Raw genomic sequence first — 19,064 nt, forward strand, 5'->3', positions numbered from 1 at the left:
CACTGTTCGGCTGGCAATGCACAGTCAGAATATAGCTAAGTCCACAGTGCATTCTTTCTCATTTACATTCCATTTTATAGTTACAGATGCAAGATATTTTTGTTGAATGTTGTCAGCTTAGTCTTTGGAGTTTATATATGTTTTATTTTCTTAACTATTGACTTCAATGATTATAAACAACAGAACAGCCAAGCTAAACTCCTTAGAGTCCCAGTGAAAGTGTAGCTCACCAGAGTCCATTTCTAAATTCTAATCAGGGCATTTCAAGGCTGGTCATGGTATTCTAACAGATAGTGCTAGTGTAAAATTTGCCCAGTACGGTCTTAAAGAGGCCTGTGCGCATCTGGACATATTCTGTTAGCAGAACCAGGAATCAAAGCTTCTGTCAAAATCCCTCTTTAGGAATTGTGTAAATTGGGCAGCTCTCTGTTTCTGGTGGTTTAAACTAAGTTGTCTTTAATGTATGCCATCAGTTCTTGTAGACATTGATTAGTCTCAATATAAAACTTAAAGCTTGGAAGAATGCATGTATGAGTTTAGGGCACTGCTACATTAATTTAAACAGTTTCACAAGTCGAACCTTTGGCTCTTCAAGATTAGAGGTGGCTACTTGGGATCATTTTAGATTAAATTATAAACAGGGTTAGTGATAGCTTGCAAAGCAGGGTGCTGAATGGGGATAGGCAAGGCATAAATGACTTTACATACTTATACTTTTTTTCTGAATAGGAAAGTAATTCATACCCATCATGTAAAATATAAGAAGTCAGAAAAATACTAAAACTGAAATTACCTAAAATCTTGTGTCCAGATATACTTACCATGAACATTTTAATATTTCCTATTGTATAGACAAAAAAAATTGATCTTTTTTACACTGTTGAGATCCTAACATATGTGCAAATATATATTCATTTTGGGCAAAAAGAGCTGGCATAAGCATTTCTTGTGTCTGTAATGGAAATTTTTGTTAAGCAGCTGACCATGGGCCACCCCTTACTTGGAAGGTGAAGAAGACAGAGCCTACAAACTAGAAGAATATTCTGTCTGTCTGTTCTTATCTCACCATTGTAGCTTGAACAGATCTGAAAATAGAGGGGTGAGCGGAAAGAAAGAGGAAATCATTGATCCTGCCTGAGAGGGAGAAACAAGTGAGTTTTGCAAGAGGGTTCCCCATGCAATGTATTCCATAAATCTGAGTCATACCATATTTATTTTTCTTCATTAGATTTCTGAGCTGGAAGCACTGTCCTGAAAATTTGAAATGTATAAGGTTATTAAGTTGAAAGCATGGGAGACAGAGGATGGAGCTGAAATAGAAATAAGACCTATAGACAGAGGCAATAGGAAAGAGAAAATGGCAAATTCAAAACCATGTGGGGGATAATCAGTGGAGATGGACCAGTGGCGTCCAGACACTAGTGAAGACATACTGCTCAGGGGGGACAGGGTGACAAGCTTCATCTGTCCTAGCATTGGAGGAGGAGGGTGTCAGGCCACTGTATTCATTCTGTATAGGAGTCCTCTTTGACTACACTTCTGATGGGAGTAGAAATGTCTAGGAAATACTTAGCATGTCATCCGAAGCTACTTTTTCAGCTAGTTCAGAACCAACACTTAGGTATGCATATCAGTAGCTTGAGTGAACACACCCTCAGCTAGGGACAGTATAGGGCTGAGTGTGTTAAAAGTGCTAAATCATGTGATCCTCGCAGTATCCATGGCAGCTGGTGTGGAGGTGAAAAACGGTGGAGCTGGGGTGGATTGAAATCCAGGGGTGCCTGTATCTAAGGCCCATGCTCTTGTCAACACTGACAGACCTGAGCTCTAACGCTTCCCACTGTGAGTTACAAATAGGTGGCGTATCTTGCAGAATGCACACGGTTCCTAATCAGGTTGTCGAATTTTATAGCAAAATTCTGCTGAATTTGGCTGCATCCTCTTGCCTTTTAGAGAACTTGCGTATGATTAATTGGTAAATGAGAAGACACTTAACGTTTTAAAAGAAATCAATAGCAATCGATTCACTTTAGTCTTAATTTAATAAAATCCAACTATATATTGTTTTTAAAGGATCAAAACACAACCATAGTAGCAACCAGAAAACTTTGAATGAGTTTGGGGAAGAATTTCCCCTGCATTCCCTTGATAAGGAATGTAGAGTGAGTCACTTAAGAGTACTGAGCACTGCCCTGAAGTAGCTCTCATGTTACTAACAGCCAGTGTACTTGCCTCTAACAGCATTTGAGAAGACGAATGTACCCAGTGCTAGGCTGCAAATGGATTAAAGCAGTGTTGATCCTCATCTGTCAGAACAATTAACATGAGTAAAATACTTGCCCTACTTAAAGCAGATGGAGAGAGGGGAGGGGCGGGAGGAAGCGGGGAGGGTGTTCTATAGTACTGTTCATAAGATTAATGTTGCTGTATGGGCAGCAGAGAGCACTGGATTTATTTTCTGAACATTACATGGATTTACAGGGATGTCAGTTATTGCTGAAAGCACAGACTGTGTTCTTAAAGGGTCCCTGTAGGGTATTGAATGAGGCACAGAAGAGCCGTGGGGGTGGGGAATGATGCATGAGATATATAGCATTTTCAACAGTAAACTGTGACTCGTTGACCATCTTCTCCTCTTGTTTTTAAGGTCTGTCGAATTCAAGGCTTAACAGTAATGTGGCTTCTTAGAGGATGTATAAATATTGTTATAAGATTTTTTGATAAGTGGAACAGAGAGAAATAGGACTGTAGTGGCTTAGGATCACCGCTCTGTGTTTGCGGGGAGACTTTTTAGATCCCCTTTCCTTCTGTTAGAGCAGGATCTGTGCTACTAGAGTGGGAGGAAAAGAAAACAGCATATTAATTAAGAATGAGATTTCTAGGAGGATTTTATTATTCTTTGAAAGTGGAAGTGGAATGGGAAAATTGTTGAGGTTAGCGCAAGAATGATAAAAGATGACAGTTGTGTGAGAAAGAATATTTACATGAGTGCTGAATCAAATTTTAATTATAGGATGTCTACTGAGGAATCAGGCTGTTGGTGGAAGTTTAGCTGTCACTGCAAGGGCCAGACCTAGGGGTGGGGAGGGAGTATTTTTGAGTGACCTCTTGTCGTGGACAGAGTGGGTCAAGATGCTACTATTCCTTTGGATCTGCTCCTCAAAAAGTCCCTCATAAATAAATTTTCTGCCCTGGTAGCCACTTTGCCCCTGGTTTGCTCTTCCTCTTCTTGCCTTTTGGTCCCCCAGCTATTAGAAAAAGATCAAAATCCTCTGCTGTCAGTCACAGCTTCCATGTTTAACCCTGGCACCTAGCCACCTTACTGGAAAAGCCGCTGTGCTCTCAGAGATATGGAGATGGTCTGCTTAGTGCTGTGATGTCCTGCTTCTGAACAGGGACAGCTGAAACGTAGAGTCTTAGTTAACTGCCTGAGAACCACAGGTAACTCTGAAATTGCTTTCCTTCTGTTTTTCAGGAATGTATTCCACTTGCACCTCACCTGTCTAAATTCCTGCTTATCCTTTTCTAGTTCAGCAGCATCTCTGTCCTTCTCAGGTCTTCTCCATCACTGCTCGCAGCTTCCTTTCTTGCTCATTGCTCTCTACCAGGCATGTGTTTTGATTTGCAAGCCCCTTTTTCAATAATTATACTAGTTACTGTTTTGAATATTGTTCATGTGGACAATGTCCCAAACATGCATTCTTTGCAGGTTCTTTCGGGTAGTGAAATAATCCTCTAAAATGAGAAAAAAATTAACTCTGTTCTAGTTTGGAAAAAAAAGAAATTTTATGTATTTGTTTTATGTATCTGTTATAGCATTATTTAAATTAGTAAAGATTAGAAACTCCCTAAATATGATTAAGAAAATTATAATGTGTTCATCTGATGGCATTTACTCAGTCATTAAAATTATGAATACGAAGACTGTGTACCTACTTGGGAAAACCTAAACAGAATAACACTAAATTAGCAATATATGTATGCTAGGATTACAGCTATTTAAAGGAAAACACAAATATATGGATAAAAATAGAAAGGGCCATGGAGAAATCTAATAGCTATTACAATTGTGATTTTTTTCATGTGATTTCTTTATATAAAGTGTTTTTAAAAGTAAAATATACTTAATGTCAACACTGTTTATAATCATAAGCAGACTTACATAATTGACTAGAATGCTTCCTTTTGTTTTTAGATTGCGTTGCCTGACCGGCTAGCTCTGGGTTTGCCATCCATGTGCACCTCAGGGGTTTATGGTTTCCTAACTACTGCTGAACGTCCACATTGTATAATTGTGAAAATGACACAATGACCTCCAATGCCTGGCTTAGTTTTTCCATAGTTCCCATTGCCCCATACAGAGGATCTGATTAATGTTCATCTTTGACATGTATGCATTCAGTACTTACATTATGCCGGACGCAGTGTCGGGTGTTATAAACCAGTCAGACACAATCCTGCTCCTTAGGGAATTTACAGACCTAATGGAGGAGACCCAAGAAACCGAGTCATTAAGTAGTGTGATAGATGCCATGATAGGAATGAGGAAAGGCACATGGGAGCAATGCCTACCAGGGTTCAAAAAGTCTTTCTGAGGCCACCTGAGTGAGATGTGGAGTTAAGTGGGAAGAGGGGTAGGGTGGGGGGACCAGGACTTATCTGGAGAACTGCAGTTGGTTCAGTGGCCGTAGATGGTAGCGCAGGGTGGGGGAGCAGTCCGTAGGCCACGTTGAGAAATTTTGACTCTACCCGAGGGTACAGTCTAGGCAATGGCTATTGAAGGGTGGTGGTTGTTGATTTATATTTATCTTTTAACAAGGGAAGTGATATACAGAGAACTGCACTTTAGAGTTTGGGCTCTGGTTTTGGAGAACAGTTTGGAGAGAGGGCTATAGGCAGGAAAACCAGTTAAAATGCTGTTGCTGCAATCCAGGTGAGCAGTGGTATCCTGAGCTAGAATGATGATGGCAAGCATGGGGAGGAGTGGACGGTTTCCAGAAAGATTTGTGAGGTAAGATCAACAGAAATTAATGATAAGAATGAGGACGAGGGAGGAAGAATTCCAAAAGGATGCCGAGTCTCTGGCTTAGGCAAATGGGCATGTAGAGCCTGGCTCTTAGCACTTCCTCCTTTAGTTGAAGCAGGTAACAGAGCAGCATGGTGGAATGTGGGATGGATTGGCTCGCAAGGGAAGAAAGCAGGTTGAGTTTGGAGTACGTTGAATGTGTCCCTCTGGGTACCGAGTTCTGGTAGGCAGCTGGACTTACAGGTCTTGAGCACAAGGGAGCTGTCACCCATCGCTATTGGATTGGAGATCAGTGTTTTACTTCTGTGTATGAGGCACATGCTAGAGCTTCAATAGTAAATGTCGTTTACCTTGAAAATTCTGTTGGCAACAGGAGTCTTTGGAATTCCAAGTGCAAGCAGCACAGCTGTAAGAAGAAACTTTGCAGATTTGAGGGTTTACTAGCTGTTGCACTCAGGGACCTTTCCTTCCTGTTCTACAGCTGCTGGGCTGTTTGTGCAATCCTTAGGAACCTAACCTGATCCCAGCATTATAACTTTATTGTCGTAACCCCCTTTATTCTTAAGTGGCATTTTAATATACAAGAAAAGGGAATTTAGGAACTGTTTCGCAGGGAGAAATCCAAAGGCAAAGCCACTTACCCATTATAAAAAACAGTTTGTTGAGAGCTGGAGAAAATAGAATTATCTCTTGAATTTTCTAATGGATACTTGAACTTGACTTTTTTTTTTTTTAAAGGGCTTGAAAATTAGCACAGGATGTGGGTATGCAGACTTGAGAGACAGTGTTTTGCTCCTGCTGGTTGGGAGTAGGAGGTGTAGGGATGAGGGCAGGAAAAAAGGGAGTATATAAGGCAGTGATTTTCAAACCTTTTTTTTCTTGTCTAGACCCATGCTGATCACAGCACACTAAATTTATTTCTAAACTTATTCATGGGTCATGACCCACAGGTTGAAAACATTCATGAAAAGTACTCTAGGGATGGTTGGCTGGGGACCATTTTATCTCTTCCTTAGAGTTGACTATATTTTAGAGTATATTGTAAGGAATATCATGTGATTAGTCTTTAATTTATCTCCTGGGGTACTCCAGCAAATTTGCAGTCTCATACAACCTCCTGAATATTTTCCTCAGCAAGTTGAACAAGGCTTTCAAACGTGAAATAAATTATGGCAGCTGCGGCATCGTCTCTACTTGTCTGTCACTGCTTCCCCTCCAGTTTGAGTGGCTAATCGAACACTAACTACAGTAATCTGATTTGCATTTTCCCTGTCAAACATGCCACTCTGTGAATAGCTAAATTAACTTAGTCTTCCTGGAATATGCCCAAGTGTTGAGAACCATTTAGAACCTTTCAAAACCGTTTTGTCTGTTAGCTCTGTCTTGAGATAAGCAGAATAAATAAGTCCCTGAAATCAAAGGAAAACTAATTGTAGTACCTCTTTCCAGCTTTGAGTCATCAAAGCTTGACTGTCTCAAGTATGTTCTAATGGGGTTCATTATTTTGTTTGTTCTACGTTTGATAATTCTGAGATAATTTTACATTTGCATTGTACATATCCATTTTTCAAAATTTGTTGACACGTCTATTTATTTTCAAGAATAAGTATTAGCCTTTCCTTTCAAGGCACAAAAGCTATGCATGCCCATTGTAACTAGTCAAATGACATAGAAGTATACCATGAAAAAGCTAAGTCACTTCCTTCTCCCCACATATATTTCCTCCTCCCTCCTTAACCCTTGTTAACAATGTAGTGTATATTCTTCAATACCCATCTATGCTCATATAAAATATACAAAGATTTACATGTGTGATGAACATTTTAATAAAAGTAGATCAGACTAGATATATCGTAATCTTAATTTTTTTTAACTTAACAGTATATCATGGTTTTTTCTCTAAGGTCTCCAGTAGATCTCATTCTTTCACAGCTACAAAATGTAGATATGCCACAGTTCATTCACTCACTCCCCTGTAGATTGGCATTTATGTGTTTCAGTTGTTGAGTTTAGTTTTTGTCATTATTACAGTGTGCAATAAATATCTTTGTAAATATATCCCAATATCAGTAAATTTTTAGATCAGAGAGGTGCTCCCTAGGTGTCATAAAGAATACAGGTGATCCTTACCAGTAATTGGGGCACAATTCGCCATTATTCCTTCCAGCCTCTACCAGTGGGTTGATTTTTATTATTTGAGTCTCTTCAGCAAGGCATTAGGAAAAAGAGGTCAGGAAGACTGATTGAGGCCATCTTTTTGACTCAGGATGCTTCTCTCTCTACCCACCCCTGTCCTAGGCCATTGTCCTTTAAATGTCCTAAATCTCTCTTAGCACTGGGTCTAGCACTTTTTTTTTTTTTAAAGATTGGCACGTGGGCTAACAACTGTTGCCAGTCTTTTTTTTTTTTTCCTGCTTTATCTCCCCCAACCTCCCCGTACACAGTTGTATATCTTAGTTGCACGTCCTTCTAGTTGTGGGATGTGGGACGCCGCCTCGGCATGGCCTGACGAGTGGTGCCATGTCCACGCCCAGGATCCAAACCGGCGAAACCCTGGGCTGTTGAAGCGTGCTAACTTAACCACTTGGCCACAGGGCTGGCCCCTGGGTCTAGCACTTTTTAAAAGTCGTTTGCTGACGTCTCTACTCCTCCACGGCAATGATTACAATGGTCTTCACTCTACTAAAGTTTCTGTAGTTCTCAAGCGTGAATTCCTAATCTGCTGATTTTAGTTTATCTTAATCTACCCCAGTGTTACCCTCCACTTTCCTTTGCCCTGTGTGTTGCTATTGCAGTAATGCAGGAATGTCTTCATCTTTGGAGTTGGTTATGCCATTAGTCAGAGCTGGGTACCATGGCCTATAAATCCCTTGTACACCTTTTCTCAGTTTACACACACCAAGTGCATTCAGAGTTACAATGCTGTTTTAGCTGTTTTGGGTTAGAGATACTAAAGATAGTCAAGACAAATGTTCTAGATCACTTTGATTTCGTTCATTCAGTAACTATATATGTGTTTGTATTGTACTAGCTGCTAAGAATCAAATACACTAAGGAGCAAAACAGACATGTGTTTGTCCTCAAGGAATTTGAGTCTAGGTTGAAGAGAGCCACTGCGAAGAAAATTACAATTGATCAATGGAATGCCCATGTTATTAGATGGGGTCAGTCGTGTATACGTACTACACTGACTGGAGGGAGAGTAGAGATTCAATGATGTTCTCATCCAAAGCCCTATGAGATTTTTAAAAATCTTCTTAATAATTTTATGTTTATGTGGAAGAATAAACAAGCAGCTAAAATATTTTTGGAAAAGGGGAGATTTTACACTAATGCAACATTAAACATTATGATACTGTAATTTAAAATAATATCAAAAAGGATTTAGTTATATGATAATAGCTACATATAAGAATAGTAGAAAAGGTCTAACTATTTCAGTAGTAATAGGACAAATACTAAATAAAAACAACAAAATTGGATTTGTAGTTTATGTATACAATGAAATTACAGATGATTGAAGATTTAAAAATGAATATGTTAAAAAAATCACAAAGAAATATAGGTAACTGTTTATCTGATCTGAGTAGAGAAGGACTTTCTAAACAGAAAGCAGAGGGAAAGATCTGTAAAGGAAAAGATTTATGGAGACGACATAAAAATGTAAAATATATAGATGTCAAAAAATGCTATATAAATTAAAAGGTGAACAGCCAACTGGGAAAGCATATTTGCAGTATATATGACAAAAGGTTAATATCTGTAATACACATCAAACTTTAAGAAGTCAACATCCTGTCAAAATGAGCAAAGAACATGAACAGGCAATTAAAAAATAAAGCCACATGTCCAATAAATTTATCAAAAAAGTTTAACCTCAAATAATCAAGGAAATGAAAACTCAAAGTCATCTTGGAACCATATTAGCAAAAAAATTATTTAAATGATATATGTAGGGTTGTTGGGAGTAAAGCAAAATAGATACTACTGGCAGAAGTATATACTACAATAGGTTTTGTGGACAAGACAATCTCACACTTAGAAGCTTTGGCCAAATAATTTCATTTCCAGGAACTTGTCCTAATGTTCTTCATTGCAGCATTGTACAACAAGGAAAATTGGTTACACATCCAGTAATTGGTTGCTGGTTAAATTATGGTGCATCCAGCACATAGGTAATTATGTTAAGATGGACAGATGGCTATAGATGGGGTCTTCTTTCTTATAGCCTGGTTTGTTCTGGGTTTTATCAATGTTTAAAAGGTGTCTGGAAAGAGCAAAATCTTATATTTTCCAACCCTACCCCTTTTTATTCAAACAAGGTTACTTAGAAGGGAAAGAGATGTCCATGGAAAGTAAAGATTTCTCAGCTGTGAAGCTGTAGGCAATAGCTGACCACATATAGTGTGAAAGGAAAATGAAGCTTTTTCTGTATCTAAATGAATTGATAAAGAGGCTCAGTAGCTTTAACAACTTCTGAAACCTTACCTGGGCTGTTCAATCACTTTAGAGAGGTGATTTTGATGCCTGAGATGCTTGCTTGTGTTGTTTTTGGTCACATGGACAGCAGCTGTGCCAATCAGCTCTGAGTGCTGTCTCATTCTTAAGTGGAATTTGGTCATCAGTATGAAGTCAGATATCTGGATTGTTGGAGCTGAATTGTGCTCATTTGCTGTGAACTCTCCACTGGTATGTGTCTGTTGTCTTCCACTCTTTGAGTGGAGAAAAGTGTCCTAGTGTTCTCATACAGAATCCTTTCCCTAAATAATAATTCCTTTTTTTTCCCAAAACACCCACAGTGCCTGAAGTCAGTCAGCTAGCATTTGGATAGCTTTCCATTTTACTTTTTCTAGGTCAGAAATTCCAGCTGATGGTAGATGGACCCTGAGGGCAGGGAAGGGAGAGCCTTCCTTAGGTGGGGCTTCCTGCAACAGTGTCAGTTACTGCTGAGTTCCAGGACTTCCTGGTGTTATAGGCAGATATCTCTGAAGCTCTCTGTGCCTTGAAACCTCACAATTTCTGGAGAATTCCTTTACCATAGCTGCTTCTTTTCTTGGAGGCTGCCCAGTAACCACTGTGAAATGATATGGACACAGAGCCACCAATTACATTTTCTGGGTTAAGGGGGTTTCCACCTTCTGCTTGTCTGTGCATTTTTGCCCTCGTCAGCTAATTGCCATACTGAAGCTTAATACATTTTGGGGCAGAAATGCAGGCTAATCAGTACCAGAATGATGAAACAGCTCTCTTTTTTGTGCTTCCTCCTCCAGTCTGTGGAGTCAAGAATATGGCTCCCTGTCTGATGGGAAGTTATCTTGTCCATGCTGTGGGTATGCTCTGCTGAATCTGTCTCAGGAACTTCCTTGTGGATGTTCCCAGTTGTGATTAGATGTTTTGTGCTGAAGGCAGGTATCTGAGTGAACTTCCAGGAACTCCCTGTCTGTGATTCAGTGAGGTCATGGCCAAATGCCCCTGCAAAACAGAAATGGTTCATGAGAGTACCCAGCGTATCTGAAGCCAGAGCTTTAGGGCCACTCATACCCAGCACTTCAGCGAAGTCTCAGTTCAGGATGCAGAAATCCCAGGTTTGGGAGCCAAACACTCACCCTTTACTTTAGGGGACTCTTGTTAGTGTAAAGATACTGAGAGTGATTTGGCAATATCTGAATCCCGACCCTCAAGTTTCAAGTCTTGTCCTTAAGGATCAGTGCTCTTTTGTGGGAAAGGAACACGTCAGAGGTGCTTACTTAGACTGTAACTACTGACTGACTCCATTAGCAAAGAGGCTACAGTCCGTAACACGAATTCTTGCCAAACTTTATAAACAGAGGTAAACCTGATAAAGTGTGTTAGAGATGAATTTTAAGGACCCAAGTAGAGGGAGTTACGTATAAAAGTCAGTAAATACCACCTTGAGCTGTATCATCTATTATAACTAACATTTTTATAGTGCTTGTAACATACAACAAGCATTAACGTTTCCCCCTCTCCCCAGTACCCCTGGGAGATGGGTAGGGTAGGAATTAGCTTCCACAGAACATATAGGGAAACAGGAGTGGGTGGGGATAGACAGAAGCTGGGCCTTCAGGTACTTTCATTACAGACACACAAAAAAAGCCCCCGAGCTTCCCACCATTTGTGCGGTTCTGGTTTATGAGAAATTTGCAGAAATGTAGCTTCCTGCCTAAGGTAGGAAAATGGTATACTGCCCAATTCTACAAGAGAAGGATGTTTCTGCCATGGAATAGAAATAAAGTCCATTGAGGGAAAGGAGAAAAAGGTGAAAGAAGTAATGGAACCAAATACACTGTATGGCTCCATTTGTCCCTGTTTAAAAGAAGTAGTTGCTGTAAAGAAAGAAAAATTAAATTTAGACACCACATTAATTACTTATTTCCATGAAGACTAGACCTGCCAGTGATCTTGTCCTTTCAAAAGGAAATAATAATACTCATTTGTTTATCTTATTAAAAACTCTAAGACTTTTTTGGGGGCCAGCACCGTGGCCAAGTGGGTAAAGTCCTGCATGCTCCGCTTTGGTGGCTCAGGTTCACAGGTTTGGATCCCAGGTGTGGACATGCTCCACTCACCAGCCATGCTGTAGAGACATCCCACATGCAAAGTAGGGTAAGATTGGCGCAGATGGTAGCTCAGGGCAAATCTTCCTCACCATAAAGAAACAAACAGACAAACAAAAATCCTAAGACTTTTACATTGGAGTTGCGATATGTGTAGTAGCTATAGCTGAGGTGTCACGTACTTGCCATCCCCAGAAGAAAGTACTTTATTTAACCAAAGTGAAGTTGGGCAATGCATAAATGCTGGAGCAGAATAGAAACGTATCATTTATGCCCATCTCCCAAGCAGTGCACTTTGCTGGCCAGTCCCTGAATTGCCTCTTGCTGCCTGAATAGCTGCCATTAAAGAAATGAGGCATTTTGTTTTCCAGACAGCCCTCTGATTGTTCCCTACACTCACACAGGAGTGCCTGGCTGCAGAGCTTTCTATTTTTCTCCCAGGTCATCCCACAGCAGTTCAAGAGGTGACCTGTCACGGGAAAGAGGGCAAGTCGATGCATTTTAAGAAACCCACCCTTATGTCTCCCCGTGGCCAGAATGTGACCTGCACAGAGTTTCTGAACTTGGACATTAACCCCCTTGGCTCTGCACCTGAGCAGTTTGACGGAGTCTGAATGAGAGAATTCTTTTGTGAGAACAACCTCAAGCTGTTTCTCAGTCCACAGCTCAACTCCACGCAATTATCTAAGCATGAATGCTCCTCGGTATGCTTGGCTGGGAGGGTGTGGGGGTGGCGTTACTAGAGATGATGCAAGATGCAGGCTTTGACACATTTAAGTGCAGGAGTGGTCCTGAAAGAAGAAGTCGTTCAAAGGACCCCTTTTTTTTTTAATCTGTAATGCTATTTCGTAATTATCTTCTCCTTATTTTCCTTTATCTTTCTGGGTTTCTTGGTTTCCTTCAGAATTAATGGCATATCTGTTCTGTTTCCCCTTCCCCCTGTCTTTTGGAGTGACTCCTCCTTTCCTTTTCCCTTCTTAGCCACAAAACAGCAAGAGAGATGCAAATCACTGTCTCGTCTTCCCTTCTCCCCAGGGCAGAGGACAGGCATCTGGGGCAGTGGCAATCCCCAGATTTCTATGGTGGGGGGACTGGGGATGCTCTGGGGTGGGGAACTGGGGAGGGAGAGGCAAAGGGGGCTTGTTTGACAGCTCTGTCTGCTTAGCCAACACAATCTTTACATGGATTGATTGCTTCTGTTGGATGCCTGCCGGAGAGCTGGTTCTGGGGGCTGAAGCCTTCCGAAACTGTTGTTCCTGATCTAGCCCGAGTTCAGGAGCTCTTCGCTTTACAGACTTTAAGGGGTAAAATGCAGTACGTGGGATTCACCTTGCCTGGCCTTTTGCCCCTGCCCTGCTCTCCCCTCCCCACTTCCAATTTGTTTGCCCTTTTCTCCCCCAACCCCACCCACAAGGAGGGCTCAGTAAAAAAACATCGACACAGCAGAAAACCATGGGTTGCTCTGGTCTGCGCCCACTATTCAAACTTGGAGATTCAGAATTCCATAAACCACAAGATTTTTGTGTACATGGTATATTCTGGAATTTGAACTCACCATAGGCGAAGTCTGCTTTATATTATCATCTTTCATAGCATAGATTTATCATTCTGTATACCCTATTAATGTTTTTCTGTGGAAATCATTTAACTTAAAGGGGATGCTTAATCTTTTTAAGTTTTTTTAAAAGTATGTGAATAACTGCGTTTTTGTCCATACAATACAGTGTGAGAAAGAAATGCAAGTATATTTTTTTCAAAAGATTTCGAAGAACAGATCATGTAAAGCACTGGTCTAAATGGATATGAGGGTACTCAACATCTGGAATCTATTAGGAAAAAAGAGCACATTTTCAGCAAAATTTTAACACTCCGCATGTTAGTATCAATTCCTTAAGGCTCTCCAGTTGCCATGTTGATGTGAGCCTGAAGAGTGTATAAGCTGCAAATAGGCTTGTTGTGGCATGCCCACAGTTTCATATCACATTAGGTGTGTGAAATGACTAAAGAAAAGTCAACTAAACCTCGTTGCTTTACAGGGATATTCTCAGGCTCTGTATTTTCCCTGGAAATGGATTTGATATGTTCCCAGTTTTTGTTTGTGAACATAAGTCTCTTGCCCAAAAGAATGTAGTATCTGGAATGAGGTGGGTTAAATTTTTAATTTTTACCATCTTGAGGCAGTAGGCAATTTGTGAATAACTTTGGTTTCTTTTAAGATGGCAACTGAAAAGGGAAGTTGATAGTTGTCGATCAGGTTTCTCTGCCCCAGGAAGGACTGTTGTAAAAGTCTAACAGGAGTTTAGATCTGTTCCATCGCAAAGGGAAGGTGGTGGTTCTCTACGTTTTTGACTCTAGCCTGTTATTTGGAGGGAGGGTTAGCTATTCTTTTATATATCAATCACTTTAAATAAATATCCAGTTCTAGTGCCGACATTTTCTGGGTCACCCTCAGCCCTGCAGGTGTGTAAATGCCACAGCCCTCGGGCCACAGCGCAGCAGGGAACGAAATACACAGGCCTGTGCTCCTGTAAACGTTGCTCTGTTGGGAATCACAGTTGCCAAGATTTTTGAAAACCAGGAACACAAACAAAAGCTTAGTTTGAGGTGCCCATGCTTCCCTTGAAATAACCTCTGTTTTTCTTTGCACTTGGAGAGAAATGCCCTCCATAATTGCTCTGTGTGTTGACTCACCTTTTTTTTGCCCCAGCGCATCTATTGCTGTAAAATGAGAGAATCATCAGACTGGAATGAATTTCGAGAGGCTGTAGACTAAACGCCCAGGCAGGACTGCACCCACATTAGCTCAAAGAGATGAGACTCACTCTCATCTCAAAAGGTTGTTGAGAAGAATTCCATAACCCTGGCTGTACCTTCTAAGACATAACAAGCTTCCCTCTCAGGAGAGACTGAGAGCAAACCTGAATGCTCATGCCAAAATGTAAACCCATTATTTCAGGCTGGGCCCGCTGGTGACCACCCTCAGTGTGAGGGCTCATCGGATGCCTGTCAGTTCGTGCTAATTTGCCTTCATCCTTCTTGACTCAGAGCTAAATAATCCCATTGCACATTTGTTATATTTTCAGCGAGCCCAGAACTAAGCGCAATATTTTTCATAAGTGATGCCCTGGATTGAGATCAATGGGAAGACTGTCTCACAGAGTCTTTGGATCTTACTATCCTATTTATCCATCTCAGAATGGGGTTTGCACTTAAACTGTATCACCAACACTTTCATAATTGGCATTGCAGAATTTTGACCTCACAGGGCACCTCACTCAGGCCTCTAAGGAGACTGCATCTGAATATCAGGCAGCTGGCTCACTGTTTTTCCCACTCCTGTATTTACTCCTGTGCCTGATGATTGACAGTGTCAACTTCTTTAGCAGTGAAGCTGAGCTTTAATAGTTTGGGTAAATTTTGATTTTTGTATTGTTGGAGCTCCAGTATTTCTAGCTGCTGCTAGATTTAGGCTTTCCTTTGACATTTTTATCTAGGTTGGGAATGTTTCCTTCCTAAACAGCCTTGGAATCTTAGTTTTTCTGCTCACTGCCCTTCTGCTTTCAGGAAACAAAATAAGGCAGCTTTAGGGGATTTGTGTTTGCATTCTAGTGTTATGTCTACAAGGAGGTAAGAGGAAAGGGGTGTTCAGAGAGGGTGTAGACATTGCAAGAAACTCCAGGAGTAGATGTCACCTCTTTTCCTAAGGAATGAATGAAGGATTAGGTTGGACTTCATGGGCTTGGGGAAATATGCAGCCCCCCCCCCCTTATAACGCACAGGAGGAATGTAGTTTGCAAATGAACCTATGTAATGGGAAGAAAGCAATTCCATATCCAAAAATGTGTGATGAAAGAACACCTTATTGCTATTTGTGATTACCCAAAAGCTCCCCACGTCCCTGAGCAACCAAACTGTCCCTCTGTCACCATCATTCATCTGGGTCCAGAACTCTGCATCGGTGTGTTGGGAGCCATACATAATAGTCTAGAAGATGGTGCCTCCCGACTAGGGGCTCCTTCCACTTAAAGAAAGCTAGAAACAACTGACAATACCTGTGCCCAAAGGAAAGTTTCTTTCATCAGCCCGTGGGTGTGGCCTCCTCTTTATCCTTTCTGCTGCTTCTCTTCCAGGGTTGTTACAGAAGCCCCATGACAGCAGAAGGGTGGAGATGAGCACCGATGTAGGAGACCTGACATTGTCCTTAGCTCCCCTCTCTGCAATCCACAACCCGCCATGTACTTTATTAATTTCAGAGTTAGCCCGTGAAATGAAGGGGACAGGAAAGGGGGTTAAATCAATCTATAAGAAAGTTGTCAAGGCATATGTGATGAAATGTGTTCCTTGTAGGTGTAAGAGAAGAAAAGGAGGCTATGTTTATTAAAATAATGCTGAATTGTTAGGTACCTGTCTGAATTACTATTGTGTTGTGGTTTCCAGAGGCAAAGTGGAAGGGTAGGGTGCCCTTGAGGGGCAAGCGGCTCCTTACAAGAAAGGGGCCGGAATGCTGTCAAGCTGGACTCAAATGACAGTGTATCATTCTCGTTTGTGGCTCACTTGCATTGTGTTACAGCTCTCATCTGCAGTTCTCACATCTTGGTGATTTGGCAAGGAATTGTGAAACACTCGCCAGGCCCTGGCCAGGCTAGTGCTGGCAGCTTGGGTGGGGCACACACCTGCTTTGCTGGGTTAATGGCTCAGCTGCAGAAATGGCGTCTTTATGGGTTACTTTGGCCACAGAGTTCACCCTACCCTTCACCTGCACCGTAGCTTCTTCCCTCCAGCGCCACGCATCGTCAAAGCCAGGACACGGGATCTCACCGAAACTCCCTTCTGGTACCAGTGGCTTTTCTAGCCTGTACAGCACTGCTGTGAACCATCCGGTGCTGAGCGCCACCCACGTCTGCAATCTTGACTCTTCAGATTTTCTCCCTTGGCCCAAGCCAGATTGTGCAGTCTGAAGAAAGCGTGACACTGGAACCATGGTAAATGAGATGCAGTAATGGTGAGGGGGATAGGTCAGCTTGAGAGTTTTGGGTTTCAAATACTAGAAAAGCTCAGTGTCTCAGTTTCTTTAGCTGTAATAATAGTGCTTTTCTTGTTGAGTGAGAATTCAGTGAAAACCCGTGTGAGGCAATTAGCATGGTCACTGGCATATAGGAAATGTGCTGGCTGGAATTCGTCTTGTCCTAGGCAGCACTTATCAAAAGGAACGTTGACATCCTGGAGGGGCCACTGGGGGTTGGAGGATCGTTCTGGTGGTAGGATGACTTTAAGAGGGTGTTAATGATACAGTGGATTATTTGGAGAGTTTGAAGTACAGCAGAGAATACTATATTAAACATTGTTTCACATAAGCTATTTTAAGTACATTTACATGTAGAAAAATGACAGATATTTGTGAATGATAGAATCTCTAGGTGGTGGGGGTAAGGATCATCTAAGTTCTTTTGACTGAATTTTCTAATTTTATCTATTCAACAAGTATTGTCTGAGGTTCTATGTGCCAGGCACAGTTCGTTTTGTTCTTTGGCTGTTTCCCCAGTTTCTTGACATGTCTGTCTTCTTGGAACTCATAGTCTCATGGAGGAATCAGTCAACCAAAAAACCTATATGATATTTGTCAGGTAGTAGTAAGTATTGCGAAAAATAAAGAGGAATAAAAGGATAGAGAAGCGGTAGGGGAAAAGGAAAACTTGTTCCACGTGGTTGGTGGGTACAGGTGGAAAGCAACCCGAAAGAATTGAGAGAATGAGGATTACCATGTTAATTGTTAGGTACGTATTTCCCTATTTTGTTAACAACATAATGTATTATGTGTATTGGGCAATTTATTCAACTATTCTTTTTTGGCTTTTGCTATCAAGAACAGATCTTTGTGCATATCTTTGCTTATAGTAAATTCTTTTTACTACTCAGATACGTTCTTATGGAAATTCATTTTGGGGTCACTGTATATGTCCCACTTGGTTGTTGATCGTCCCTCTCTTACCTTGTGATGTGAAGAGTCTGGTGGGGAGGGGGGGGCGCGGGGAGGAGACAGACAGGGCATGAGGCTGCTGCAGTTTCTAGGCTGTTCAGGATTAATGTGTTTGCCTGTTTACCTGCAGGCCCAGCTAAGGTGCAGGGAGTAGCTGATTCAGTTGCACATGTTGAAAGGCAAAGTGTACATTACTGTGATTAATGTGATCTGGGCCTCAGTGTGATGAGTCATTCTGATTGCTTAATCAGGGTCTGTGTAAACAAGGAGATAGGAAAGTAACCCATCACTGCTTTCAAGGCCCAGTTTTATCTTCACACTTTTTAGCAAGCGCAAAGCGTGACCTGATGATCACGATAATTAAGATGATAATGGTCATTGTGGCTAACATTCTACCAGGAAGTGTTGTGGTTATTTACCTGCAGTATGTTATTTAATCTTCACAGCTCTATATGGTTGGGTATCGTTCCCATTTTACAGAATGTATAAACTGAGGCTTGGAAAATTTTAACAACTTAACCAAAGCTGAACTGCTACTCAGGTCTGGGGGTTTTATTTGTTTTTGTTCTGTAATAAAGCCTGTGTCTTTAATCGCTTAACTGTTTTTCCCCATCATTTTCTCTGCCTCTACTCCCTCTCCCATTTTCCTCCTTTCCTGGGAACAAGATGATCCTGGCTGGGACTAGTATTGGCTGGGTTAAGTGATTTGGAAGGGAGAGATGATTCAGACCTTTTGTTCTATTTAAACACCCTGTTCCCTGAAGCAATCAGCAGGGCCCCGACGGGGGGAACACTGAGCAGATTTGAAACGCTTCTCTCCTTCCCTTTCTAGGGCTTTGGATTAGGGGTACCAGGCAGTGGTAAGTGGCCCACCAGTCAGCAGCCCCACTGTGAGGGAGAAGTCAGGGCTTCACTGTGCCTTCACTGAACTGGGAGCTTGTTGATGGCATCAAGCAATTTAAAGTGATTTTCTTTAAATGAAATAGTGCATTTTAAGGTATCTTTTGAAAGTTGGGAATGCATTTAAAAATGATTGTATTGAATATTTCAATAGTCTACATCTTGGCTGTCTCTTGTACTTTAATGAAAAGTGTGGAAGCTTGTGTTTTGTAAACACGTAAAGTCCCTATGTATGTAAGTGTGTGTTACTACCTGTATATGTGTATAAGTGTGTATCTGTATATGTGAACACACAAATGCTCAAATCTAAATCTTCAGTTTTTTTCCCAAAGGAAAAACATTGTCCTCAATCCAGTAAAAACTAAGGTCCTTCCAAAGCACTGCAACTATGGCTGCAAAAATACATTGGCCTTCCCTGCTCTGCGGAGTTTATTGACTGTTTCACCATTAAAGGTACTTGGTTTCTCTGGAATGGGGAATTCGATACCTGCTAAAGTGGATCAATATAAAAATTTATGAGCAATGCAGGCCTTGTCAGGAAGCTCTTTTACTCCTGTTCACGTAATTCTCTGGGAGTTTCTGC

The 19,064-nt window shown here is 41.2% G+C and overlaps 1 protein-coding gene across 6 annotated transcripts in view; it reads left to right on the top strand.

Annotated features, from left to right (window-relative positions):
• MCC (MCC regulator of WNT signaling pathway) overlaps nt 1-19,064 on the top strand; it is a 405,770-nt gene that overhangs the window by 267,099 nt on the left and 119,607 nt on the right. Inside the window, exon 1 of one of the 6 annotated variants that reach the window (XM_014842858.3) lies at nt 16,567-16,586. The exons of the other annotated variants lie outside the window; for them this stretch is intronic. Coding sequence (XP_014698344.3) covers nt 16,584-16,586 — 3 coding nt within the window. The 5' untranslated portion in view covers nt 16,567-16,583. Of the gene's footprint in view, nt 1-16,566; nt 16,587-19,064 lie in introns of those variants that run through there. 6 annotated transcript variants of the gene reach the window in all.

The sequence above is a fragment of the Equus asinus genome, chromosome 9 (genome assembly GCF_041296235.1).
Source record: "Equus asinus isolate D_3611 breed Donkey chromosome 9, EquAss-T2T_v2, whole genome shotgun sequence".
NCBI classification, from domain to species: Eukaryota; Metazoa; Chordata; class Mammalia; order Perissodactyla; family Equidae; genus Equus; species Equus asinus.